General features: G+C 43.9%; 3 protein-coding genes and 1 long non-coding RNA gene across 10 annotated transcripts; 2 read left to right on the forward strand and 2 right to left on the reverse strand.

Moving 5' to 3' along the window:
* Positions 1-1,874: 1,874 nt before the first annotated feature.
* Positions 1,875-9,884, forward strand: KLHL23 (kelch like family member 23). The gene is made up of 3 exons (XM_026093498.2): positions 1,875-3,382; positions 4,949-5,101; positions 5,723-9,884. Exons 1-3 carry the CDS (start codon positions 2,170-2,172, stop codon positions 6,031-6,033), a joined length of 1,677 nt encoding a protein of 558 aa, XP_025949283.1. The 5' UTR covers positions 1,875-2,169; the 3' UTR covers positions 6,034-9,884.
* On the reverse strand, positions 4,894-10,298 carry LOC112979403 (uncharacterized). Of its 2 annotated transcripts, none has more exons than XR_003258162.2 (3): positions 9,933-10,298; positions 9,049-9,216; positions 4,894-5,030 (listed from the first exon to the last, which is right to left on the reverse strand). It is a non-coding gene; the product is annotated as an uncharacterized LOC112979403 (long non-coding RNA). The 2 variants fall into 2 exon arrangements; XR_003258164.2 differs by lacking the exon at positions 4,894-5,030 and adding an exon at positions 5,084-5,213.
* SSB (small RNA binding exonuclease protection factor La) lies at positions 10,297-20,258 on the forward strand. Its single transcript, XM_064514920.1, has 12 exons — positions 10,297-10,451; positions 14,436-14,510; positions 15,977-16,080; positions 16,248-16,422; positions 16,626-16,733; positions 16,835-16,935; positions 17,185-17,256; positions 17,341-17,383; positions 18,068-18,208; positions 18,583-18,766; positions 18,931-19,056; positions 19,791-20,258. The coding sequence occupies exons 2-12, from the start codon at positions 14,445-14,447 to the stop codon at positions 19,886-19,888; spliced, it is 1,218 nt and encodes a 405-aa protein (XP_064370990.1). The 5' UTR covers positions 10,297-10,451; positions 14,436-14,444; the 3' UTR covers positions 19,889-20,258.
* Positions 15,953-26,820, reverse strand: METTL5 (methyltransferase 5, N6-adenosine). 6 transcript variants are annotated; one of them, XM_064514926.1, is made up of 9 exons: positions 26,750-26,820; positions 25,781-25,926; positions 25,069-25,190; positions 24,257-24,371; positions 22,682-22,863; positions 22,128-22,210; positions 21,786-21,837; positions 21,000-21,102; positions 19,889-20,002 (listed from the first exon to the last, which is right to left on the reverse strand). In XM_064514926.1, exons 3-9 carry the CDS (start codon positions 25,175-25,177, stop codon positions 19,954-19,956), a joined length of 693 nt encoding a protein of 230 aa, XP_064370996.1. In that variant the 5' UTR covers positions 25,178-25,190; positions 25,781-25,926; positions 26,750-26,820; the 3' UTR covers positions 19,889-19,953. The 6 variants fall into 6 exon arrangements, with proteins under 6 accessions (XP_064371000.1, XP_064370996.1, XP_064370997.1 ...); XM_064514927.1 differs by lacking the exon at positions 26,750-26,820 and adding an exon at positions 26,576-26,696; XM_064514930.1 differs by lacking the exons at positions 19,889-20,002; positions 25,781-25,926; positions 26,750-26,820 and adding exons at positions 15,953-16,776; positions 25,520-25,673 and having other exon boundaries at positions 21,053-21,102.
* Positions 26,821-26,833: the final 13 nt, after the last annotated feature.

Consider the following 26,833-nt stretch of genomic DNA (forward strand, 5'->3'; position numbering starts at 1 on the left):
CAATTGCCAAGCTTTTTGCATTTGGGTATGAGGAAGAAGAGATGAGTATCTCCAACTTGCAGTGTTAAACTGGTAAGGCACCCAAAAGAGAAAGGAAGATGGAGCAGATCCTTGAAGGGACATGTATTTTGTACCATTGCTGACCTCCAAGCTTGCCAGGGGTTTAAAATAACATGCTGTCTGGGAGAGAGATGGTGAAAGGACTGAAGAAGTATGATGACTTAGGTAATGATATTATGAAAAATGCATCCTGGAAGGAAGTGTATATGTGAAATTTTCCGTATAGTAACAGAGCAAAGTGTGTCTATCATATGCCAGCTCTGACAGAGAGTACTTACTCTTAATACTGTACCCTGACCTTATATGCTAGTAGGATAGCGAAGAGCTGGGAGAAATTTCTGCCTGTCCATAGGAAGCTGATGAAATGGAAAGTGGAAAACAGCAGCAGCAAAACAAAGTTGTTGGCATGGGGATGTATAAACAGATTTGGGGCCATACAAGGGAATGCTCGGAGAAAAAAATGGAGCAATGTAGCTGTGGGACAGCCCCTGGCCAGCGGCAGCAGGCTGGGCTACTGTTAATTCCTGGGCTGCACCACAAAACTCTGATTTCCTTGGCTAATTGAGAGTGGTTGAAAAAGAGAAGGCAAAGATGTGTGAAGGATTTGTTGTCTGTTTGAAGCAGTCTGTTGAGGTCTCAGGCAACTACACAAAGGAAAGTTTGAGTCCTGTTGCACAGCCTGTATGTGAGGAAGGATGACAGAGGGGTTTGTGCATAAACACTTTCTTCCCATTCAGATCCCCTCCTTAATTCATGCTTTTTGTGGAGGAAGTACCACTAGTAATAAATATTATAAATATTATCTGTTTTAATTTTGATGTGTGTAGAGCTCATAATTCTTTCTTTTGGGTATTGCTGTCACTTAGCTAATAGTAACAGGAAACCACCTTGTTTTGGTAAGAGAAACTATTCCCAGACCTTTCAGCCCCAGGAGCACTCTGACGGGGCAGGGGCATCTGCCTGAGGGGGAGAGCTGGCTGATGTGAAGGATCCGAAACCTGCTGCTGGTGAAAGAGGGAGCCCAGGCCCTCCAGGAGAGCAGAGCCACTTTAATCCAGAGTACCCTGTATTTCAAATACATTTAGAGGTCTCCATTACAGAAAATGTTTTCCCGGCAGAGAAGAAAGACTTGTGAATCTGCAGAGCTCATTTTCAGCAGTGGTAACAGTCGTATGAATTTCCTTGTGAATAATTTGCTTATATTTGCAGTCTGTTTTCTCTGTCGGCACAGTTTGTGACAGTCATTTGAGCCTTGCCAGGCTCAGATGTCTGAGGAAGCTGTCGCTGTCCCCTCTCAAAGCCGATCGGTGGGTAGAGGGGAGGGGAGCCCCTCGGCGAGACCTCGGACCTCGCTGCGGCGCTGCGCGGTGCCTGGCAGAGGGGGGCGGCCGCGGGCCCCTTCCCTCCCGGTGCGCGAAGCTGCTTCAGGCCGCTGCTGGCGGCTGGGGACGCCGCTCGTGCTTTGTTGCGCGGCCGGGTGCCCCCGGGCTGGTGCCGCTCCCCCAGCATCTGCTCCTGTCCCTAAGGCGGCCGGCAGCAGGGGCCCGTCTGCCGCCCCCGCGGTGAGCCCTTTCCCCGGGGGCTGCGGAGCTCCGAGCCGCCGCAGCGACTGAGGCGAGAGGCTCCCTCCCCCGGGGCGAGCCGCGCCGCCGGCGCTCGGTGACCTTGAGCGGGGGCCGCGGCTGCAGGCGGCCGGCCCCGGGGAGGGGAGCGGAGCGGAGCGGAGCGGAGGGGCGGCCCCGCCACCCGCCCGCCGGCAGCGGCTCTTCCAAAGATGGTCAAGGGGCCGCCGCCGCCCCCCCCGCCGCGGGCCGGGCCGGGCCGCGCCTGCCGCCGCCGCGCAGCGCCGGGGCGGTGAGCGCCGCGCGGGCGGGGGCGCTGCGGAGGCGCCGGCGGGGAGGGGGCTCGGGCCGCCGCCGTCTGCTGCCCCGCTCCCCGGGGGCGGCGGTGGGGGCGGACAAAGCCGCTGGCGAAGCCGCGCGTGGGGATGCGCGCGGTCGCGCTTCGCGGGTAGGCGGTCTGCGCCCGGCGCTGGGAGCCGAGAGCGTCGGGCGGTTTCGGCGCGCCGGAGCCTCGGCGGGGAGCGGGGGGCGCCGCCTCGGCGCGGCGATGGCCCTGGCGGGGCAGGAGGACTACGTCTACGTTTACGATGACTTCTCGCACCCGGCGGAGCTGCTGGAGGCGTTCCGGGCGTTTTACCTGGACGGCTCGTTCACCGACATCACTCTTCAGTGCGCTTCTGGGGTCATCTTCCATTGCCACCGAGCCGTGCTGGCGGCTTGCAGCAATTATTTTAAAGCGATGTTCACAGCCGACATGAAAGAGAAATCTAAAAAACAGATCAGGCTGCCCGGGCTCAGCCACACCATCCTGGAAGCCCTGGTGAATTATGCGTACACGGCGCAGATCCAGATAACAAAGAGGAACGTCCAGAGCCTGCTGCAGGCTGCGGACCTGCTCCAGTTCGTGTCGGTGAAGAAAGCCTGCGAGCAGTTCCTCGTTAGGCACTTGGATACGGACAACTGCATAGGGATGCACTCCTTCGCCGAATACCACCATTGCTCCGAGCTGGAGAAGGAGTCGCGGCGCATATTGCTGTGGCAGTTCGAGGACGTGTGGAAGCAGGAAGAATTTCTGGACATGGGCAAGGAGAAGCTCTTCTTTATCCTCTCCAGAGAGAACCTCAACGTCTGGCAAGAGAAGACAGCCATCGAAGCTGTCGTTAAGTGGGTTGCACACAACGTGGAAGAAAGAATTGAATACATCTATGAGCTGCTGAGCTGCGTCAAAATAGATTTAGATAGCGTGTATTTAAGGTCAGCTTTAAGCCTACAAAAAAAATGCCGACTAAATGATAATAAGATCAGGTCACTCGTATACAATGCACTAAACCCCAACCCCAAAGGCATTTCCAAAAGACCCACAGCAGTCATGTATGTGATTGGAGGATACTACTGGCATCCCTTATCAGAAGTGCATGTTTGGGATCCTTTAACCAATGCCTGGGTCCAGGGAACAGACATGCCAGATCACACCAGAGAGAGCTACGGGGTCACTAACCTGGGCCCCAACGTTTACGTGACGGGAGGGTACAGAACTGAGAGCATCGAAGCCCTCGACACCGTGTGGATTTATAACAGCGAACGAGATGAGTGGACAGAAGGCTGCCCCATGCTTGATGCAAGATACTACCACTGCGCAGTCTCTTTGGGTGGCTGCATCTACGCGCTGGGTGGCTACAGAAAGGGAGCTCCGGTACAAGAGGCCGAGTTCTATGATCCTCTAAAAAAGAAATGGGTTCCTATTGCAAACATGATCAAAGGTACGTACGCTTTTATACGACTGCTGCCTCAATGTCTGTCCTTTTGTCGATGCCACTTACAAATGCCACAGACACGTTTCGGGAATGATCCAAGTTCTACCAAAGTCAGTGGGAATCTTCCCGTTAATTTTGGTGGGCTTTGGGTCAAGTCCTCACTAGCCAAACTACTGCAAACATTCAGACCACGTGCCGGGTGAGAGCTGAGAGCTGTGTCACAGGCACTCGTGGTCACATGCGAGTAGTACTCTCAGTCTAATTTTGTCCCCTTCCAGGAGCAAAATTTCTGTGCAAATTAGAAAGAAAAGAGAAAAATCTCTGGGACTGATGTCCATCCAGTAGACCTTCAAAGACCGAGCTCCAATAAAGGGACTGTATTATTTTAATATGGTACAGAATCTAATGACTTATGTTCCCAATGGAAGGTAGAATGCTTTGCTTGAAGCAGGACAGAAACTTCAGATTATTAAGATTTTCAGTGCAGTTATTTACAGATGTGCCTTCTTCATTTAAAGCTTTTTGCAAGTAATTTTCTTATATCTCAGTGTATCATCTGTTCAGGATCCTAAGTTTTATCTTTAGTGTGAAGATAATGAAAAGTACCCGTACCTAGTTTTTAGCAGCCAAACTAGTGATTTACTACAAATACACAAATCTGGATCACAGTTCTATTGAAGTGCATTGTTTCATTATACAATTTATAAACAATTATACATTTTATCATATAATTTGTATAACATTATTGATAGTTATAAAATATTTTATAAAACGATAGTGCAGCTTGACACTTTCATACATGAATGAGATTTCTGAGGTGTCTATAATAGGAAAACACTTTTATCATACTCATACATCAGTTTCTTCAATATTCATATATTTTCCACAAATATCAGTATTACTCTAATTTAAAAACTAGAAATGCTACACTAATACTCTGAGCAGGGTTATCCATTCTGTGCAGGTATTTTGCTGCATTTTCTTTGTGAAGCTTCTTCTCAGAAGCTTAAAAAAATACAGTATTTTCTTCCTAATTTTTGTCCATTTTACTTTGCAAACCCCTTGTTTAGTTTTCTTTCATTTCCTGGAGATAAAGGTAACATAGCTCCATTCTGTTTGTGTCCTTGTTTGTACAATAGCTTCATTAATTATATCATGGGAAAGGCTAAAACTATCACAAAAGATACTCTGACACACTGAATAATCTCGCCTGTCATTGACTCTTCCCTTGCCAAATAAGTGATGATTTAACAGATTTATTTAATTTAGTAAAATCCTGAAAGTCATTCCCTATTCCAAAACCTATGTGACTAACGTTGCATGAAATTTTTTGTGGCCATATTATATGCAATGCAATGTGCCAGTTAATACATTTTTATTTAATTTCTTTTAACTTATACTGATAAGGTATCTGGACAGTTTATTTAATTGCATATTCATTTACATACTTGAAAGCATCATTTCATCCTAAAATATTAACTAGGAAGTCATTTGAAACGGGATTATTGGTGGAAGTGGCAGAGAGTATTTTGTGGAGCCTGAAGGTTGTTGTGACTTCAATACTGTGTACAGGAGTTGGAAACGCCACCGCCTGTGTCCTGCATGAAATCATCTATGTAACCGGAGGTCACTACGGGTACAGGGGAAGCTGCACCTATGATAAAATCCAGAGATACCATTCAGGTAGCAATGAGTGGAGTATAGTCGCCACAAGTCCGCATCCAGGTAAACAATGATTTCTCTCATGAGTGCAGAGCTTGATTTTTTTTGCTTTAGCTTGGAATCGTTAAGCCCTCTTACAGCCTTTCTGACATTCTTCTATTAAAAGGAGCAATGTCTGTAGGGGTAGAAAGGTCCAGAGTTGATGTTTGTCCCTGTGGGATCATCCCCATTTCCAGGCTTTGAGAGGGGAAGGGAAGAGCTCTCCTCAAACATCTATATCAATATTGTCCTAAGGAAGGGCTGTGTTCTATTAAATAACATACTAAACTTATTTTTCATAAAATCTGTCTATTCGTAGGCATTTGGCAAAGATCTTTTATATGGATTTTAATAGAGTTTTGTCTACTTTCTGCATTTAACAATAAGTTTTTAAGGAGATTCTCACTAAATACTGGTGATCATATATATGTCTTCTATAATGCCTTGGTCCCGCTTAGACCAAGTGCAGCAGAAGTTCCTGAGGCCTCTCCTAAACTCAGTGAGGAAACTCAGCTGACCTCAGTGGGCACTTAAACCAAGAGCCCAATCTTTGTCACGTAGCTGCAGTTCTATAAACTGCATAGCGTTTCTTGTTGAAGTTAACATTATCATTCTGAGTTCAACTATATTCCTTTCTTCCTGAAGAATATGGATTGTGTTCAATTACGTTACAAAACAAGATCTATTTTGTGGGTGGACAGACCACGATCACGGACTGCTATGACCCAGAGCAAAACGAATGGAAGCAGATGGCTCACATGATGGAGAGAAGGATGGAGTGTGGCGCAGTGGTTTTGAATGGATGCATCTATGTAACAGGAGGATATTCCTATTCAAAAGGAACGTACCTACAGAGTATTGAGAAATATAACCCTGAACTTAATAAATGGGAAGCAGTAGGCAATCTCCCCAGTCCTATGCGTTCACATGGCTGTGTCTGTGTGTATAATGTCTAAACAGATCTAATTTTCATATTGCTGTTACAGAAAACAGCAGATACAGTATGCATAGTAGTACTGATTACCTCATCAATGCAATGTCTAACATAATCCCTTAGGTCATATTCATTAAAAACTATGTATAACTTGTCTTTATTTTAAATAATTTGTAGATGATTCACAGATTCATATTTGTATCGATTCAATGATTCGTAGGTTCATGGATTCAAAGATAACTGCAGTAACAATATTTCCATATATTTTCAGTCCAAACATTCTCTGTCATAAAAGTTTTTGAATGATTCTCTTACAATACTTTGTGTAGCTATATAGGAACGACTGTGAAAAACAGAATTTGTTTTCATTAATACCTGAGTGGAACTATAGTCTGGTGCTAAGGTGAGTAAAACCAAACAAAATACACTGCTTTCCCGTGGACTAGTGGCTTAAGATGAAATCTCTGATACTCTGAAGATAGCTATAGAAATTGTTCATTGTCACAGGAGAAGCATGTGGTACATACACAGCAGTATCACTTTGAGGACTGGGTTACTGCATCCAGAAATGCTAGACAATTATCCTCTAAATCTAATTATTCCTCTTAATCTGCCTTAAGATGCTGAAATGAGAAGAGTATATGGGTGAAGAAATGATACATGGTAGCCCAGCAGCACAAAGAGAAAGCGTACATTAGTTTTCCAGAAGCAGAGCAATGCTCTGCAGTACAAGACCATTTGAGAAATGTAATTTTCACACTGAAAGGGCTTTTGGGAAATGAAAAAAGAAGTCTCTCCATTGCTTTGCAATGGGTCCTTGGCTGATTCACAGGTATTGTTGACTCTTTTCCGAGAAAAGCCTTACTGTGATAGCTATTTTTGCAGTCATATTTAAGATGTGTGTCTTCATGGAATGGAAGGAGCAAAGGAGAAAGACTGGAATATTCCTAAAATCTTCCCCAAGATACAAACATCTCTGTTGTATTTAATACCATTCTCTCTTTTCCAAAAGTGCTAAATTGTGACTTGGATCAAAGGCAGCAACTGAAGAAACTTGTCAGAACATTATGCTTATAGCAATTTAATGCTAACTGGTCCACTGGATTTATTTATTATATCTTTCAAAATGTGGTATGAGATCTTCAAATTCTGTCCAGAGAGCAACTTGATGTAGGCATCATTTTGTCAGCTCTTTACTGCAGGCAGACTCCCAGTGTAGCATGCCAGTGTCAGCGCTGGCAGAAAGCAGAACCCATATGTCTCGTTTAAATACGGGGTATTTGCCTCTGCCATCACCAGTCCTCTTACCAGCCTGTTTTGCATCCTGTCATGTGTGAGGTAGTAACACACATGCATTTGGTTGACTACGAATCATTATTTCTTAGGATTTGTTGTGTCCTCATGCCCTGTATAGATACTGTAATGTGTGGCTTGTTATTAGCCTGGTTCCCTAAGGGAATAAGATACAGCTGTGTTGTCTTTCTGTGCATGTGTCAACTCCCCTGTTAAGTTTTGAACCTTGTCTGTTTTCAGCCTTGTTTCACAGAGAGGTGTAGGTCTGAAAGATAAGAAAATTTTCAGGAAACTGATAACAGGATAGAGGGGAGAGGGAGACTGAAATTAGTGTCCTATGAACATCAAGCAGAGCTGGGATTGCTGCAGTGTTGCAGGGAGGAAAGAAGGATAAGGTAGAAAGCGTATCTGTAGGCTGTACGTGTTCCCTGCCTTGTGGAACAACTGCTGAGGTGTCTTGGGGATGGGTTTATACAGCCATTTATATAAAGACACTGTTATGTCACATAGTTAACTGCTATATGAAGATGTGGTTTCAGCTTGTAAAAACAAAGAAACTTCATTCCTTAGTTGAAAGAGCATTCCTCCCTGCTCCTTTAGGTCCAGTATTGTACAGTGGAAAGCACCTGCTAATTAATTTCCTGCGGAGCTGTCAGAGACCTAGCGCTGCAGTTCAGAGAAATACTTACCTAAACAGGCAAATGGGTTGCTTGGAATGTAAAAAATACCAAGATCTTCCTGGTTACTTAGGAGGCAGCTTTGGGGAGCGTTTGTGCCGGTGCCTTTGCCAGGTTAAGTACCTGTCGCCCCCTTCTCTTGCTCCTGCCCCTGTGCTTGGGCAGTACGGCTGTTCGGGAGGCCACGCTCAGAACAGCATCACAGAAGTCATCCAAATAAAGAAATAACATGTGGGAGCAGAGAGGCTGTTTTAACCCAGATCAGTTCCACAATCCAGCTTATAAATGACACTAGAAACAGCTGTCAGACGTTGCTATGAGAGGGAGGGACAACACAGGGCTGGGATAGGGCGCTGTGGGAACTTTTTACACCAGCACTGCCACTAAAAATGAAAACTTTGACTGTATTGGATTTGTCAGATATGTTTTAGGAGCTTTCCAAGCTGGTAAGCCCTGAGTTTGTAATATTTCTTTCTCTTAAACATTTTGAGTATCTTCTTTGTTCTTTCACATTTTATACTATTTCTCCCTTGCATTTGACTACTGGTAGCAGGTTGCACTCAGCTCTGAGCTTTGATGTGAAATTCTATGGTGTACATATAGTTCTTGTTTTGCTGTCTTTGTGTATCACTGTAACGTGTCCACTGAGAGCTGTTTAAGGATCAAAGGGAATTTGTTTAAAGACTCTAAAATGTAAAGAGGTTGGAGGAGCTGAACTTGAGGCTGCTTGAAATGTGTGGGCCAGGCAGGTTAGCCAAAAAAAAAAAAGTGAATTGGTTTCTCTCGGAACTCTCCACAGCAGAGAATTTTTAAAGTCAGATGGAGCTGTAAAGGGCTACCTTGCAATAGCATGGAGGTGATCTATATATTGAACATATCTGCCGGGAACTCAAAGTGTGTACTTAATTCTTCAGTGCAAAATGTGTATCAATGCAGCTTCCTGTTTAAAGAAAAACATATCACCAAAGGAACAGCTGTTTGTGGCTTGACCTAAGGTTCGTTTAGCCCAGTATCCTGTCACTGACAGTAGTAGGTAGGTAGAACATAAGAACAAGGCAAGCACTCACCTAGCCTCCCAGCTTCCGCTCGTCTGCTGCTCGGAGACTCTCTAGACTAGATACGTATCTGTGATTGAAGACAGCAGCGTTCCAGGCTGAGCACAGGCCTGGGAGAGCAGAGTTCAGGTTCTGGTCACTGTGTAGGCAAGTGCTTAGCTTTTCCCAGCATCAACCTACCTGTGAAGTGAAAAAAAGCCTTTAATTCTCAGATGCTGGGAGAATACATGCTGATCTTGCATGTACTGAAGTCAGTCAGAATCCTGCCTCGACTTCAAAGTTTTTAGAAATTTTTGAATGCTTTAGAATAAATGGGGTATAAAAGTTCAAAGAGTTACTGTTACATTTCAACTGGTGCTATTTTTTACAATAACATATAATGCCCTGTCAAATTAATTCATGTTTTTAACATATCATAAGCAGGTGTGTAGCAATCAGACTGCTGAGCACAGCCAGTAATATGAATTAAATGAGATGAATGAGTATTTTGGCTCCCATTAAATAATCTGTGCATCCTACTTCAGGTAAAACATTCAGGACATTTTTTAGCCATCTTTGTGGTACATTTTTAATATTAACAGTTGAGTGTGAATACTAAATTGTGTGGCAATTGTGTGCTATTGTATCTGTTTTATGGTAGGAACTGTTTTACCATTTCATTTGTGAACTAGAAAGAGAATGAAATAATATAGAAGTCGAATCAATTGTTAAGGCAGTACTACTATTTATTAATTTATTAAATTATGGGTTTATTCACGATACCCATGTTTGTAACACTATGCTGTCTAAAACATTTTAGCAAATATAAATGTATTTAAATAAATGTTTACATTGTTTAATAAATGTAAGTACGACCTAAAGTAGCATCAATGTACAAATATTAACTTTTAAATGACCTTTTTTCTGTTGAGCTGAGACAACAGTGCAAAAACCTGCACAACCAAGCAGGCGTTTGACTGCCTCGCTTTGGGCGCACGAGGCCGCCGGCAGGGTCGGGAGGCGCCGGCATACGGCCGCCTCCGAAGCCGCGGACAAACACGGGAGCGTTTCTCCGGTTGCCGTTTTTGTACCCAAATCTCCTCCCAAAACTCCTTCGGGCAGCGGAGCTCCTCCTGCCCGGGCTGGGAAGCGCCTCTGCCGCAGGGCTGCACAGAGCCGGCGGCGGGCGCACAGGCAGCGCGGCCTCCCGGCTCCATCCTGCCGCCCCGCCGCGGCCTCCGAGACGCCACCACCCCCGCGGGGGCGGGCTGGGGCCGGGGCCGGGGCCGCCCCGGAAGGCGGCACCACGTGAGGGGCGGGCGGCGGCCGCGGGGGCTGCCGGGTGGCGCGGCGCCCACTGCGGCCTTTAAAGCGGAGGGGCCGGAGCGCGGTGGTGGCGCGGACCGCGTGCGGGGCTTGTGCCGGGGCCGCTGCAGGTTTGTGCTCGCGCGGGGCCCGGCCTGGCCCCCTCTTTCCCTTCCCTTTCCCCGGCCCGCAGCGGGGCCCGCCGCCTTCCCCCGGGCCGGGCGCAGGGGCCCGCGCGGCCGCATGTGGGGCGGCGCCGCCGGGGCTCCGGGGCAGCCGCGGGCCCCGCGCGCGGCGCGGTGGCGGCGGGGGCCGGCGGAGGGAGGCGGCGCCTTAGGCCTCCCCGTGCGGCGCGGTGCGGGCCGGGCCGGGCCGCCAGCTCTCGCGATCCCGGAGCCTTGCGGCGCTCGCGGGCGGGCGCTGCCTGTCTAACGGCGCGGCGGGGCCGGGGCTCACGGCCCGGTGCCGAAGCGGCGGCTCGTGTGCGCTGCGCGCTGGGCCCTCGGGGTCGGGGAGGCGGCGCTCCCGCTGCAGCAGTGCCCGGATCGGCGGCGCTCCGGCGGCATCCGGCCCCGCCGTCCGCGCGGGCAGGGCCCGGCCCGACCCGGCCGTGGCGGTGCCGGCGGCCGCAGCTCGGCGGAGCGGGCTCTGTCGGCCCCGGCTGCTGCACGGTGACGGAGCCCTCCCTGTTCCGTGGCCGGGTTCGGCAGGCCGGCTTGTGCCGGTGGCCGAAGCGGGTGTCTGCAGCGAGACCGGACCTTTCCTTGAACGTGAGCGTTTTCTGTGCTTTGGTCTAACTGGACAGGGTGGAGGCTGATCCCTGCCCAAGCTGGGTTCCCCGTGGGCCGAGCCTGGGCCTTTCTTGGCGTACTTTGGTACTTAGGTTTGGCAGGGTGCTTCTAGAAAAGCTACTCCAAGCATAAGACTTAATCTGAAGGGCTTGTCCTGGTGGGTCTTCTGGTCCTCTAAGCACTTGTGTGGTGTGTGTGGGGGGGGTTGTTTGCTCTGGAAACACTGCTCAGGAAATAGACTTCAGTTTTCTTCTCTTAGCAGTGAAATGGAGACTTGCATGGAAAGCAGCTTGGGAGGCTGGGGCACTGTGAGAGCTGGGGAAGTGTAAGAGGGTGTTATAAAAAGGCTGATGGACTTTGGATGGCAGAAACTGGGTGAAGACTATTGAAAAGTGCATTCTTCCAGTTTTCTTCATGGCACTATTCTTAGCACTTCTGGATGGCCTCTCCAGTATTCAGGAGCAGAAAGAAAACAAAAAGGGGTGGTGGGGGGGAGTGTCCTGCATGTATCAGATTAGTGTGCTTTTGGGGAGGTAAAGGAGACCCAGGTTACCTACACAGATCGAGGGAGAGCTCCTTCCAAATGCACAACACCAAAGTAAAGCAAACAGCTTTACTAACTGATTCTCTTGTAACTATACTGATTACCTCAGAAATGTTGCCTCTGTGTAAGCCTTACTTCATTAACTGTAGTAAAACCATTGGTGACTTAACAGCATGCAGCCAAAAGGTCCCACAATTTAACAAGACCTGGCATTAAGGGACAACGAGGTCTCCAAGAAGTCCATGCACCGTTCTGAAACAGCAAAGACAACTGATGGGGCAAGCAGATACAGCCCCGTTCTCAGAGGCTTCACTTCACCGTATTTCACACTACAGAAGGGTACAAAGCTGCTGCTTCCCCTCAGATCTTCCTTAGTAGTGCCCTGAGACTGCTGGCTGACCAGGTGGCAGCTGCTAAGGGGAGAATCCTGTGTTCAGCTCAAGCTGTGTTTCGGCATGCGCCAGCAGCCTGGCTTGGTGTTAAAGTTCTAGAACATACTGTTAATGCAGCTTTCTTAAAGCAAGATACATGACTAAAATCCAAATGACTTTTTTCCTCAAAACATGCAAGAGACAGCAAAATTTTTCATAACTCTTAAATTAATGTTGTCTTAAACAGTAATTGAGCTATACTGTGAAAAGCATCTGTGAGGAAATGGTTTCCTTAAAGCATATTGCCTAGTGCTTAAAAACAAAACAAAAAAACACAAAAAACCCCCACACACCTGGAGAAGAGACTTTTGCGATGTGAGTTCAGTCACTAAATTAAGGTTCAAGAATATAAAGATTCATATAGCTGCTATTCTGTGCTTTCTTTCCCCTCCTGAGGATATGGTTTAATGTTAAATGTAACCCAGTACAATTGCTTGCTGCCACAGAAAGGTATGCCTGGTTTTCTTCTCCTCTTTTCCTCCCTGCCCCCACACCACCATCACTTGCATTTCCGCAAGCTGAATGAAGTTAATGATATGTTTATCTAATGGAAGTATTCTTCACTTTCTTCACTGGGTTAGCTTTCTGATGATCAGATGTAGCACACAATTAGTGCTCAATTAGAGATCAATTAGTTAATCCAATGGAAAAAGCTGAGACTATTCCTTAATTTGGTGTAAATCAGCAGCAGTCTAAGTATAATGTAAAACTGAACATTGGTTTCTTGGGAAGTCAGGTTTTGGGGACAGTGTCACGGGGGAGTGCTAAGATAGTGCTAGCACCTGAATGTGGTGGTGAACTAATTAAGTCTTTCCTAGTCAGGGTAATTAGTGTGAGACATCTCTAAAGTAACTGCAACTGTTAGTCTACATATCAATGTCTGAATTTTTATAAAGTGCTTTATACACTCTGATCATAGGTGTCAAATGACACTTGCTAAAACCATATTTTTAAGGGTGTTGCAGTGTTTAGGTACAGGGAGAAGTCAATAGTGGAGAACAGGATGCAGCCTTTTTAAGGCTGTAAGTGCCCAGATACAAAAACTACAAGCAAGTGAAGGGATGGAGCAGCCTTGAGATCAGGAAGAAGGGGAAACTAGAATATTGTAGGACTGCAGCAAGCTGAACAAACAATGAATGGTGGATTAAACTACTAAAATAAGATGACTGTCAAGCAAGTGTTCTGATGGAGAATGACTTCCTGGGACAAGGGAGTCTGAGGGGAGTGCTCCCTATGTCCACATTGATCCTATGTCCACATTGATCCTCTGAGAGATGTTACTGCCCTGTAGGTGGCAGAACAGAATGTGCATGTCTACGATCTCAGTCGGGCATGAGGGTAAACCCCTCTTCACCAGCAGCTTTAGTGATGGCTCATCTGTGAACTGGGGCAACTGATGGCTGTGAATCTACTTAATCTTCTGCAGCTGTAGCTACCAAATGTGATAATGTCTAAAGGGAGAAAGTAGAAATCTGTGCTTCATAGTTCAACACCGAATTCAAACTGATTTCTGCCAGCTTTACAAAGCTTCATTTTTCATTTTCATCCCTATCTTAAGAGCAATGAGATGGGTGTTTTTTGGTCCCCATTAACTTGTTGGCAAGTGGCTGTTTTCTTATCAACTTTCTAGTGTGTGTGTACTGGGACTATAAGCTGAATGCCAGCTAGGGGAATAAGTTACTTTCAAATTTAAGGCATCTTACCTTCTTCTCTATACATGTTAAAGTCAGTATTCACGTTGAACTACACCAAAGGCAAGTTTGTAAAGGGGACAACTGGACATCTTTAGGATTTACTAGTAAACGCAGATAACTTTATTTCTTCTTTAAGTAAGTTCCCTAAACTTTCAGACCAAGATTAGTCAAGAGGTAGGAACTTCAGGAAAACTAATTATACTTACTAGGAGTATAATGTAATTTTTGATACTTGTGTTCTGCCTAGTGATGAGAAATTGGGTCTACATTAATGAATAAATGTTGCTGACAAATTGAGACAATTGGGTCTCAATTTGTTGCTAGTAAGTACCAACTGAGAATCTGTGCCTAGATGGTTAAACAATGCTGTAAAGTACCAGCATTTGTTTACCTAACTTGAATGTGGAATGCCAAATGCTAGCATACCAACTGATTTTTCAGGTGTTTTACTTGTCTCTTAGTTGTTCCATACTTTCCATTTTAAGTTCTGAAGTCATGTTTAAAATTGATTCAGAAGTATAAATATGTGGCTATAGAACTTGTCAGTTATTTTGCTTAGCTGAGGCTGCAGTAAAATGCAATACTTTGAATGGAAGTCTGAAGAAGCTAAGAGAAAATGCACTGAGTACTGAATGCTAAATTCTCTTTAACACAGCTGGTGAAAATGGCTGAAAATGGAGATGGTGAAAATATGTCTATCTTGGAAAGCAAAATATGTCAGCAAATTGAGGTATGTTCATTTTATTGTTTTGGATTTGGAGTTGGACATAGTTTTGGAGAAATTAATTGGTAGGGACTTAGCTAACTTTAAGTTATAGTGAGTTAGTGTTTTTTTTTGTTTGTTTTGTTTTTTTTTTAAGTCTATTGCAGGTCTGGCAGGTATTTAATACATTATATTCATGAGTGATCTTAGTGTGAGTTTGAAAGTTAGTCCTGTCTAGAGTTGCCTGTAAGACTACTATTTAAAAAGAAAAAAGATTTAACTTACTAACACTTATGGTATTAGTTACTTTATAGGCTGGCAAGTAAATGTACCATTAAACAATTTATTACCATATTAATTGGGGTTATTCATGTATGCAAATAGGAAGATGTATTTTAATATTTGCATGTCTTAAATTTGGAAAAAACCCTACTCTGGAATCTGTGCTGTTCAAAATATTAGCACATTGCATAACTTGCTATTACGATTTACTGCTTTGTAACTTATTGTTACAAAACACAACTAAACTTTTGTGCTTGCTTTTTATGAACTACTATTCACTCAAGAGGCTTGGAGGGTTACCCTCTGGTGAAAAATTGAATGCATCACTTAAGAAGGCTTTATTCTAAACGCCATTAACAAAGAAAAAATAGAGCTGTACCTGATACCCTAAGCATATAGGGCAATAGTCACTACTTATGAAGTAACACGCTGGAGGGAAAAACAGTTGAGGAGGCTAGACTCGAGCTAATGTGAGCTTCAGGTAAACTAGAAGGAGAAGTACTGCTGTAAAATTTGCACTGACCTTTTATAAAGCACAATGATACTGGCGGAAAGACTTCAATTTATCCTATGGTTTAAAGTATTTGACCCTAATTAGATGACTGCTAATAAAAGAATAATCTGATGAACATGTCTCTTGTATGAAATGAAATAATTTCTCATCTGTATGTCATTCTGTTCTTCCCATGCTGGACGTAATCAGGATGAGAACACAGTAAATAAAAACTTTTTTTTTTAACCTTAGTTTCTTGAATGAGACCTAGAACTCTAGCCTAAACAGAAGACTTCTCAGAGTGGCAAATACTGTGTTCTTGCCTATACATTCCTTAAATAAGGACCAAAATATCAATCTGTTGATGACAAATTTGACTTGTGACTCTGTGGAGCTTGATCAGGTTCATGAATAATTTTGTTAGCAGAATAAGTGTCATACTGCTTCTAAACAAAGCTGCAATCTAGCTTTACCTTATTACAGTCCCACTAGATGAAGCACTCTTTTAACAGCTTCTTTGTTGCAACTAACTTTTGGAAAAGTGTCAAATTAAGGCAAGAAGTAATAATTTCAGAATTTCTGATTATTTTTATCAGTATCATGAATTTTCATATGTCTCCATCTACTGCAGTGAACTGTCAAATGTCAAATGAAAAAACTTCTAAGACTGAACACTTTTTTTTTTTTTTCTCCCTCCCCCCCCCCCCCCCTTCTGCAGTACTATTTTGGTGATCACAATCTACCAAGAGACAAGTTCCTAAAGGAACAGATCAAACTGGATGATGGCTGGGTGCCTTTAGAAATTATGATCAAATTCAACAGGTAAAACAAAGTATAGTGAAGCTGGATGGCTGGATAACATCCAGCTACTTACTGTTCTTTTGGGCTGAGCACCCCCAGTCTGTGTGTACAGCTCCTTTTGCTATCTTAGCATTTGCCTTCAGCTTTGCCCATGTGGTTGACATAACCTGTGTCTGCTTACTTAATAGGTTAAGTCGCCTTTCAAAAGATTTTGGTGTTATAGTAGAAGCATTAAAAAAATCTAAGACTGGTCTAATGGAAATAAATGAAGACAAAACTAAAATCAGAAGATCTCCAAACAAACCCCTTCCTGAATTAAATGACCAGTATAAAACTGCAATTAAAAACAGATCTGTATATGTTGTAAGTAAACTTCTTCCTTTGCTTTGTGCTATTTTGCATGACTTTGAAAACCATCTAGCTAAAGTAAAGCTTGAATTAAATTATAGTAGATAGTCAGGTTTTTAAGTTGTACTTGTCAGTCGCTGTATTATGTTAGTAATAAATACTTCTGTTGAAGTCTCATAGTTTGTTGCATGTAATTGAAGTTCAGTGTTATCTTGCAGAAAGGCTTTCCAGTAGATGCAACTCTTGATGATATCAAAGAATGGCTTGAGGATAAAGGTCCAGTTGAAAACATTCAAATGAGGAGAACACTGCAGAAAACATTTAAGGTAGCTCTTGTCATGAACAGTTGACATGGGGCAGGGGTGTCTCCTGGAGAACATTCAATATTCAGTTATTCTAATATTTAATGTCTCTGATCATTTAACAGGGATCAATATTTGCAGTTTTTGATAGTGTTGAATCTGCTAAGAAGTTCACAGAGATCCCAAACCAAAAGTACAAGGACACAGAACTGATAGTGCTTTTCAAGTAAGTTCCCTTAACTGATGTGTGAACTAATAATGCTCAGATGTGAATTTAGACAAGCACCTGGCTTGACCTGAGCAGTGTAAGTTTCTATGCTGTTGTACAAGTACCTACAGCTGTACCTTTGGAGACTGGCATCTCAACTTCTAAAGAGTCTCAACTGTTTCTTTTTCTTAGCTACTGCAGTTTTCTAAAGTAATTATAATGGAATACTGTAATAGTAGCATTAACTTATTTTATATTTTATTGAAGGGAGGAGTATTGTACAAAGAAGAATGAAGAAAGGAAACAAAACAAAGTAGAGGCTAAAGCAAGAGCTAAACAGTAAGTAATTATCAATGCAAGTGTGTGGATTTATCACCTGACTGCACCTGAATCAACTCTGAATGGATCTTAAATTTTCTACAGGGAAAAAGAAGAAAAACAGAAACAAGCAGCAGATGCTGAAATGGTATGGATTTCTTAAATCGCTACACCTGAAAACTATCCTATTAATCTTTCATGGGTTTTCAATCCACAAGTAATTAATACAAATATGCTGCTGCAGCTACATTTGTAGACCTAAGACCTGTGGGATATTCAGAGCTTCAAGTTCTAGATTAGAGCATTTTCTTTCTAAAAAGTCACTTCAGCTTTTACAACTGAACTACAGTAAGACTTCAGTTGTCATGGTTACATTTCATTTTCAGTAAACTAATTTTCTTTAAAGGATCATATCTGGAATTGAATTATTAGGTGTATTACCTGTTCAGAAGTGATCCTCAATGCATCAAAGGGATAATCTGTTGCCTTTATAGGGTCCAGAAAGAATTTATTTTACTATACAGGTTTTTAGCCCAAGGTGTCAGCCTTCAAAAAGCTGTTTGGTAAAACTGCAAGACTCTAATTATCTTATGGGGAAGGAGTGATAAGTTTCATATAAATGTGTCATAATAAAATCAAAAGAAGAGAAAAACATGCAGACCTTGAGCATAAATAAGCTGTGCAGTAAGAACACTTGGCTTACTGACAGTGCTAGAGGAATCCACTTCAGTTGCTTATTTATCACTAGAATGTTCTAATAGTTTTAGGGTTGAGGGAAGAACTGAATACTGGTGTGACTTTCTCTAGCAAAATTTTTTTTAATCTTATTTAGAAATCTTTGGAAGAAAAGACAGGATGTCTTTTGAAGTTTTCTGGTGATCTTGATGATCAGACATGCAGAGAAGATCTCCACGCAGTATTTTCTGATCATGGAGAAATCAGATGGATACACTTTGTCAGAGGTGCAAAGGAGGTCAGTAGATTCTTGCACAAGGAATTAAGATGTTGTTAGAATTTGAAACCAAGTGAGTAAATGCTTGTGCTCTTACATCATAATGTAAAGAATTTATTCTTTACTTGAATTGTGGAACTGCTCAATATTTTGAGTGAATTTATACACTCAAATTCTTTTAGAAGCACAGATAGTCTTCTCAATTGGTAAGTTCAAAACAGACTGAGAATGTTTGTTAGGATGGTCTGAGGTTTTTGCTTCAGCCTTGACAGAGTAATGAATTGCTTGTCAGAGTAATGAATGTGCTGAAGAACCCAACAGAGTATGTTGTCTGTTGTTCTAGCTGAATGTTCTTGCAATAAGACTCAAATGTGAATGACCCTTTTCCTTTTAAGGGTATTATCCTATTTAAGGATTTTGCAAAAGAAGCTCTGGAAAAAGCCAAAGAAGCACATAATGGAAACTTACAACTTCGGAACAAGGATGTTACGTGGGAAGTGCTAGAAGGAGATGCAGAGAAAGCAGCCCTGAAAAAAATACTGGAAGAGCAGCAAGAATTGCTAAAACAGAAAACAAAAGGTCCTTTTATTGGTTTAAACATATAGTGTCCTACTAGTTCCACTGTGTGAAAATAATTAACTTAAATAGTGAATGCATAATGATGACTGACTGTAAACCCTTTCTTTTAAACTTGCCACTTAGGAAGTGAATGACAAAGTTCCTGACATCTTATGTCCCAACAGGACGCAAACTTAAAGGAAAAGGAAGAGGTGGGAAGATACCTCAAGGTGCACATAAAGGGAAAGTACAGTTTCAGGGCAAGAAAACAAAGTTTGAGAATGATGAAGGTGAAGATGATATCAAAACAGGTAAGTCATTTTGTGCACTGGATGCATCATCTTTATTATATATAATATATATTATATCCTGGCCCATCTCATCTGTTTCTTGCAATTGTTTCAAGGCTGGCCATATACTGTAGTGTTTCTGTTTTGTCAGTATTGGTAAGGGAACTTTAAGGGTCTTCTGCTTTGATTCCTTCCAGAAGCTGAAACTCTCCCAAAAAATCATGTCAACTACTAGATAATTGTGGCTGTATTGCAGGACTGTTCAAAAGTATTTTGTGCTGAAGACTGTAGCTAGCTGTCAGCAACATTACACAGCTGTGCAAACTTGGTGTCTCTTGAATAGTGCTTTTTTGTTTTTTGATAATATGAGAATACCGATAGACTGGACAGTGGTATTTGGCTTGAAAGATGCAAGAACTCTGCTTCTGTTTATTAGATACAGCACCTGCTTAAACAGAACCCAGTCCTACTCAAACCTACTGCTCTTAAATGGTGTTCCTTTATCTTCCCTTCTTCCATGAAGCTAGACAGGGAAGAACTCTTCAGTGGAGGTATTTTGGAACACTTAAGCTTTTAAGTTGCAATATTAAGTAATCCTCTATCATAGCAGTAGCTGTGGATAAACTAGAACCTATCCTTGGGCTACATCCTAAGAACACTGTTTCAGTATTTCAGTAAGTTTACTTTTTGGAAGACTGCAGGTAATATTTATGATAAAGGGAAGCCTTTCAATAAGTATGTATTCAATCTTACAGAACCGGCAAGCCCCAAGAAGAGACCACTAGAGGAAACTGAAAAAGAAGAACCTGCACCAAAACAGCTGAAAACAGAAAATGGAGACGGAGAGCAGTAATACTAAAATAAAAATCATTGTTTTTATTAGTCCATTTTAAGTAGGTTTTAAAGCCATGCCTCAGTTCAGGAGTTTCTCAGCAGAAAATCTAATGAAATCCACTTCAATGTCAACCTATGATGAGAGGAAAGCTTTATTTTGTTGGATTACAGTTTTTTTTTTTTTTTCTTTTGTTTAAGAAGCATGCTTACTCTAACATGCCACTCTGGAACAGTTTTTTTTATATTTATAGTTTTGTTTATACTGTCAGTCCTCTCAACTTCTCTGGTACCTCATTCAAGTGTGAAAGGTTCCATCCCTGAATTGCCTTTGTAATCTCAAAGTTATATTCACTAGCAGCTGTCAATAAATTGAGAACTTAAACTGTTCACTCCTGAAGTTTGACTGTTCGTATAGTATAAAGCTGTAACTGTTAAGTGGCAAAGCTGAAGGACAGACTTCCATCATTAAGTTCAAATTGCAAAGAAAACGAATGCAGTTGAATAATCAACTTCTGGCCTATTCTAACCTACCTAACTGAACCTTCAAAGCTTGATCAGTCTACTCCAGGATTCTCAGTACATGTGGTAACAGGATAAGTGTTTTGGTATTCTAAATTGACTTTTGGCACCTAAACCCAAAAGCAAACTCCAAAGTCTTCATACTCTTGCACCTTGGCTCTGTCTTCTGTAAGGAGATAGAATAAGTGCATAGCTTCCTCCTGCCCCCTTTAGGATGGTTCTATGAGGAGTTTTACTGGCTGCAGCTATTTGCAGTATGCTGAACACAATATTGAAGTGGTTTTTACTGTTATAAAATCCTAGCTACTCTGAAGTCTCTGTCTTTTTCACTTAATTCAAAGTTGCAGACAGGATTAAGCAGATGACTATTAAATAGTGAGTCAACAGAGCTACTTCTAGCTTTCTTTATACCTGGTACAGTGCTGGCTTTCATCGTGTTTGGTGCACAGCTTTGACTTGCATTAAAGTGACTCTTCTTCCCTAAACCCCTGCCCAACTACTAAATATACTAATGGCAACAAAACAAATGCCTTCATAGTGACATGGCAAATGCTGTATCACAGCCCAGTACATCTGACCCTAAAACTTTATTTATAGTAGAATTCATTTACCTGTCTAATACACGATGGAGCTTTTTCTCAGGCAAGTTGGGTTTTACACTTACCGATTTCTTCTTATGAAACTTGTATGATGCGGGTAGGTCATATTTAAGTTCTATGAACAGTACAAAGAATACTTACATTAGAATGATTAATAGGCAACTTGCAACCTGCACCATGTTTTTCTATGCTTTCTATTGCCAGCCTCAAACAGCCCTGGCTTGATAATAATTGATTTGACCCCTGGACTAGGCTGCCTAAACACTTAGACCAAGTAGAGACAGTAAGTAGATGGCTGAGATACAGAAATGCAGTGTCTCAAGCACTTGTGCAGCTTTCATGTCTTAAGTGTATGACTGTATAAAGCATCCAACTGGTGATATTTAAAAATAAGGCAAAATCTTGAACAGTTATCAGAAATAATATTCAGGTGACTACAAAGACAGGATCCTTTTTAAATTTGAGAACTGACCTGCACTCTGGTATTGTTATTCAGCAACACAGTTTTTTGAAGCAGGACTCTAACTTCCGCTTGAAAGCAAAATCTAGTCTTTCTCAAAGCAGGGCAGGAAAAAATGTAGTACTCTTATTTTCCTCTGAGCTTTATTTATTTTTAAGAATGTTTGCTTCCTGGATCCTAGCAGGTAGCAAGGTTTAAAAGAAAAAATGAAATAGGTGGGGTTTTTTAACCTTTTATTTTAAACCAGACAAGTTTACCTCTGGATGTCTGGCTAGTAGTGTGTTTCAGAGATTAGCTGCTAAGAAAATGTTTTTTCTTTAATTACAAGTTAATCTTACCTGCTATAACTTCCATCTTCACTTTCCATTCATCTGCTTTCTTTTGAATGTGCTAGGGTATTAAACAGATGCAGTTATGCTTAAATGCTGGTTTATAAACATCTGTACCCCCTACTACTTTAAGAAGCCCCTATACTTTGTTTTCCATGTTAAAACATTGTATTGCCTTCTTGTGGTCTCATATGCATCATTAAATATTCTCTGACATGATTAGTGTTTAACCAAAGCAAGTTTCATACCCAGTAAAGACATGACCAAATCAGTGAAACTATAGATTACCTGATTCAAAATCAACTATGTAATTGGTTAACACCCCCCACTCTACTAAAATTAAGGACTTACTTGCCGTGTTGATGTTTTGTGAAGGGAATATACAGCCGTTTTTGCCAGCTGTAAAGCAGTTTTCAGAAAAAACACATCCATTCCTAAAAGAGCATTGAAATCACTGGAATTGTTAAATGCAAGCTTAAACTAGTGGCTATTTAAAGATCTACTTTGCGCTTCAATGTCCTTGCCTTTTGTAAAAGAGACAATTTTTTTTTGGAGTAGTAAGCTATTGCTAGGCTTCTTATCCTAGACACCTGAAAAACAGCACTGCACACATTAAGGCTGGGAAAGTATTTTTAGTATTTTTAGTATTTTTGCAACTTTCCTAATTGCTTTTAGTAAAAGAAAAAATAAATAATAGGGATAAGGAATAGCTAGTGTGGTTTATTTGAAACCACTTCATCAATAGCTACAGTGTTGAAATGATTAATCTCTACTTAGGAAACGGATTTCAGATCAGCAAAACTCTATGTGGGTCCCATATTGTAAAAGAGAAGGGAGATGTTTCATTAAAAGTATTTCCCTTCATATTTCATTTCCAATAATTTCTAATTTTTATAATTACTAACCTTTATTGTGCTTGGTACCAAAAGGAGGGTTCATAATAACTGTGTCAAAAGTTTCTGACATGCTGTCGGACAAAGAGCAAACATCACACTGAACCATGTTGATGTTTGTGAGCTCAAATTCTTCAACATTCCTATTAAATATTTCCAGTGCATCTGCATCTATGTCAAACCCCACACACAATCTGTAAAAGAAACCCAGAAGCTACACATTAGTGTTTATTTTACATAAAAGTATGCGTTTGTTTTCAAAATATGGTTTAAATGCAGCCTCTTTTAAGTTCTGTAGTAAAGTTCTGAGAGGCATCTGTGCACAACTTGTTTTCTAACTATGAAATACAACAGGCATGCACTATAGAAATTCAATGCTGATAAAATAAAAACATGAGCAGCTCTGCTGCCTTTTCCAAATATCTATTTAAAGTTTTGTGAAAGAAACTCATGTTAATTTAGTGCTTCAGGGAAAAACAAACATTATGACATCCAAATTCAGTGCAGTTGTCTCTCTCCCCCAATATTTGAATGGTTATTGACTGTTTAAACATACTAAACAGCCTGGTTGTGTGCCAAATTAGATATCCCAAATGAGTTCAGTTCAGCATTACTATTTCTGAACCCTGTATGACACAGGGCACATTTTCTGAGTTGAGTTTGTTAAGTGGCTCGTCCGTTCTCATCAAGTCCGAGTGCGCATCATTTGGTGAATGGAGGCAGCATCTGCGTCTATATGGAAGTGCCAAATTTAGGGGCTTGGTGCAGCCGATGGTATTTGGGCTACCCAATCTTACGCCCCACAGATGCGCCAACCATCCCAACGTCCCTCCAGCTCACAGTCAGGATAAGGCACAGATGGGGTACCAGCGGTTCCGGGAGACTGAGCAGGCTCACCGTCTACGTGAAGAATTTTACTCTGCTTTGAACTAAAGGTAAGCGGCATGCCTCATCTACTAAGCTAGGTCAGGTGGTAGGTCATCGCCACTTGGTGCTGCAGTCTCACTAGAGGCCAGAGGACCTCACAGGGCCTGCGCCCTGCTATAATGCCCAAGAGAGCACAGGCGTTGGCTGAGGGGGACCACTGGTTAGGTCTCCCCTGACCACTATGCTGTAACAGCCGACAGGGCAAGCAAGCAAAGCCATCCCCGCTCCCGTAGTAGACATGCTGTGTCAAATCCAGTTAATGTGTGGAGGCCTCTGGCAGGCCAGAGCCTCGCTGGTGTCGGTCGTCAGGACTGCCACCATGCCAACACATTGAAAAATTGTCACTGGGCAAATGGCTAGAGGAGGGACCGAGACACCTTTTTGCAAGCCAGTTGGGTCCCCCCTTTACTGCTGTAGATCGCAAGGATACTTCAACAGGACGGAGGCAACTACTAGTCGCCACCATCACACCTGGGACAGCGATGCCCTTAGTTCCTCTGGTAGGGGTATGCAGCAGGACCACGAGGAGGTGTCACAGCCGATTCAAGCCCAGTCAGTAACTAAGAGATTCAAGCCCAGTCAGTAACTAAGAGAGTCATAGTTATTCCCGCCACTCTCCTCTGTACTAGAAATGACCAGAATCTAGTATTAAACACTTACCCTGCTCCTAACATTGCACTTCCAATGCTAAGCATGCCACAGCCACATCCTAAGTCTGCAACTGTTTTGTTCTCAATATCATCAAAAGTATTGTGAATCGTATAAAGCATACATGCTGGAAAAAATAAACAACAGATCAGTAATATCAAATATGCATTTGATTAGTTGATAAAAGTTCCTTTCTTCTGCATTCAGAAAATGCTGAACTTCAGGTTTTTGTCACACATAATTAAAATGATGCTCTCGCTGCCTGTGCTTGTCCTTTACACTTACATAATAAACACACATCAAAATAGTTTTGAAAAGTAGTAAGTCTCTAGGCCTGTGGGGGAGATTTTACACAGAGCTGTGAATATTGATTCTGTGCAAAACCAATGCCTCAAGTTCTGTTTATAAAAGCAACAGACATACCATTAGAAACAGTGTTCTGTAAGATGTAAGAAATCGGAAAAATCAAGGTACAGAAGAGTGTCTGTACACATACTGCTTATGTTCTTATTTAATGCCATGTAAAAAACAGTTCAGCTTTCTCATTTACAGATCAACAAGATGTTTCTATCACAGGGTAACTTTGAAATCGACTTGCTCAATTTTGGATTGTTTATTAACAGTATACTTTTAATGAAAAAGGTTAACAATTCATTAATAATTGAACCCATTCCTGCTGGATACAATTTCTGAACTACTTTTAGTGTAACAGCTTCAAATGAGATAATGCAGTAGAAACAAGTATGTAAGTGTGTTTTTTAAAATGCTGATGCAGAATCAGTAAAAGACAAACCAATTACAACAGAGCTATATTTAACTTCTACCTGCAATATGAGGCCTTGTTGGATACTGTTCCAGGAGTAATTTTGGACTTTCAAAAGTATCAACCTGTTGAAGACAGCTTTCCAGCTCTTTAAGCTTTATTTTCTTCATGTTTATAGTTCAGCTGAGGAAAAATAACGTGTGATCAGCTGTAATGCTCTAACGCACATAAAACGTTATCCTGAGAAACTGATTTATACTTAAAAGTCCCGCCTTGTTTCTCGGCAGCTCCCGGGGTGTTTCCACGCGGCTGGCAGTGACGGCGCGGCCGCGGCGGCACCGCGGGGGCTGCCCGCTCCTCTCGCACACCGCCCCCGCCGCCAGCGGGAGGCCCCGGCCCCGGCCGGCCGCCGCCGAACGACAGGGCCTGCCTGGAGGCCTGCGGCGGAGCGGGCACCGGGCCGCCGCCCCGCACGGCGACCCATCGCCCCCGCCCCGCTCCCCGCCACTCACCGCGGTCCCGCCGGGGCGGGCCGAGCCCAACGCCGCCGCGCGCTTCCCCTTCCGCCGCTGCCGGGCCGCTCGGCCCCGCCTCGCCGCCAGCCCCCGCCAGCCCCGCCGCGCCGCGCCGCGCCGCTCCGCCCCGCCCCGCTGCCCCCAGCCCCTCGGCGGCCGCCGCCGGGCACCGCGCAGCCGCAGCTCAGCCCTGCCGCCGGCCGCTGCGCACTTGCGGGGGTTAAGCACGACGGAACTGTCCGCCTTTTTTCCCCTCACCAACTGTTAGCTCCGAGTGCCACACCCCGCGGAAAGGATGACGTCTCTCGCAAAGGCTAAGCGCTGCCGCTGCGAGCGCTTCGCCACGGCGTTTCAGAGCTTTGTCTCCCGGCTCGTTCTTAGTGGTCAACCCGACCGCAGTCCCCCTAGGAACAGAAAGAAATCTAGTGGGTTTCTACCCGCCTGGGGGAAAGGACAGTCAGTTAAAGAAACTTATTTTTAGCCTTTTTTTCCCCTAGAAGCGTGTCGGCAGAGGTACTGCGCCCCATTCTGCGCCCTCCCGTACCGACGCGTAGGAGGCGGCACGGCGAAGTCCCGCTCCGAGGCCAGCAGGGAGCGCGCCCGCCCGCTCTGTTGTTTGTCAGGCAAAATAAAAAGGTCTATTTTTGTTTAGGGAGTTTTTTTTTAAGTTTTCTATTATACAGTTGAAAACCTATCTATAGAGATTTAAAGGTATTAAGCTGACAGTCTGTGAGCCGTGGTAATCAACCCCCCACCCCCCCAAAAAAATCCGTTCTCTCGGGGAACGTGCAGCCCGATTCCGCGGCGCGGGGTAACGCGACGCGCCGCCGGGCCCAGCGCGGCTCAGGCGGGGCCCGCGGGCGCCCAGCCCGGTCGTTTCAGGTAGCGGCAAAACGCTATTTAATCTCAAAAGCCCAATTCACGTTCCGCAGACTCCCGGCGGAGCCCCACGGGAGCAGACACGCGCGTCCCGGGCTGCCCGTGCCGCTGGGCTCCCGCGGGCGGCCGTTGGCGCAGAAGATGGCGTCCCCGCGCGGGCTACCGGCCGCGCACCGAGCCCCCGGCCACGGGGGGCCGCGCTCCGAGGCAGGGCGCGCTCCACGGCTCCCCGCGCCTGCCGCGGTTTCACCTCCGCGCGCCGCCCGGGCCGCTGCCGCCGCGGCGCCTGTGGGCGGCCTGCGGGGCGGGCGGCGACATTTTGTGGGGCGGCGGCGCGGGGCAGCGCACCTGCGCGCTGACGGGGCGGCCGCCGAGCGCGGAGGGCAGGGCAGAGGAAGAGGAGGGGTAATGTCAGGGGAGGGGAGAGGCAGT

The sequence above is a fragment of the Dromaius novaehollandiae genome, chromosome 7 (assembly GCF_036370855.1).
Source record: "Dromaius novaehollandiae isolate bDroNov1 chromosome 7, bDroNov1.hap1, whole genome shotgun sequence".
In the NCBI taxonomy this organism is placed as follows: domain Eukaryota; kingdom Metazoa; phylum Chordata; class Aves; order Casuariiformes; family Dromaiidae; genus Dromaius; species Dromaius novaehollandiae.

What these genes read in the sequence shown, in the direction of transcription:
- SSB (XM_064514920.1), top strand. Translation starts at nt 14,445, where the DNA reads ATGGCTGAAAATGGAGATGGTGAAAATATGTCTATCTTGGAAAGCAAA. An exon ending in ATTATGATCAAATTCAACAG is followed by an intron (nt 16,081 to 16,247) that starts GTAAAACAAAGT and finishes CTTACTTAATAG; the next exon opens with GTTAAGTCGCCTTTCAAAAG. An exon ending in CACTGCAGAAAACATTTAAG is followed by an intron (nt 16,734 to 16,834) that starts GTAGCTCTTGTC and finishes ATCATTTAACAG; the next exon opens with GGATCAATATTTGCAGTTTT.
- METTL5 (XM_064514926.1), bottom strand. Translation starts at nt 25,177, where the DNA reads ATGAAGAAAATAAAGCTTAAAGAGCTGGAAAGCTGTCTTCAACAGGTT. An exon ending in TGGTACCAAGCACAATAAAG is followed by an intron (nt 22,211 to 22,681) that starts GTTAGTAATTAT and finishes ATGCTCTTTTAG; the next exon opens with GAATGGATGTGTTTTTTCTG. An exon ending in CTCCATCGTGTATTAGACAG is followed by an intron (nt 20,003 to 20,999) that starts GTAAATGAATTC and finishes CTCTCATCATAG; the next exon opens with GTTGACATTGAAGTGGATTT.
- KLHL23 (XM_026093498.2), top strand. Translation starts at nt 2,170, where the DNA reads ATGGCCCTGGCGGGGCAGGAGGACTACGTCTACGTTTACGATGACTTC. An exon ending in TATTGCAAACATGATCAAAG is followed by an intron (nt 3,383 to 4,948) that starts GTACGTACGCTT and finishes TACTGTGTACAG; the next exon opens with GAGTTGGAAACGCCACCGCC. An exon ending in CGCCACAAGTCCGCATCCAG is followed by an intron (nt 5,102 to 5,722) that starts GTAAACAATGAT and finishes TTCTTCCTGAAG; the next exon opens with AATATGGATTGTGTTCAATT.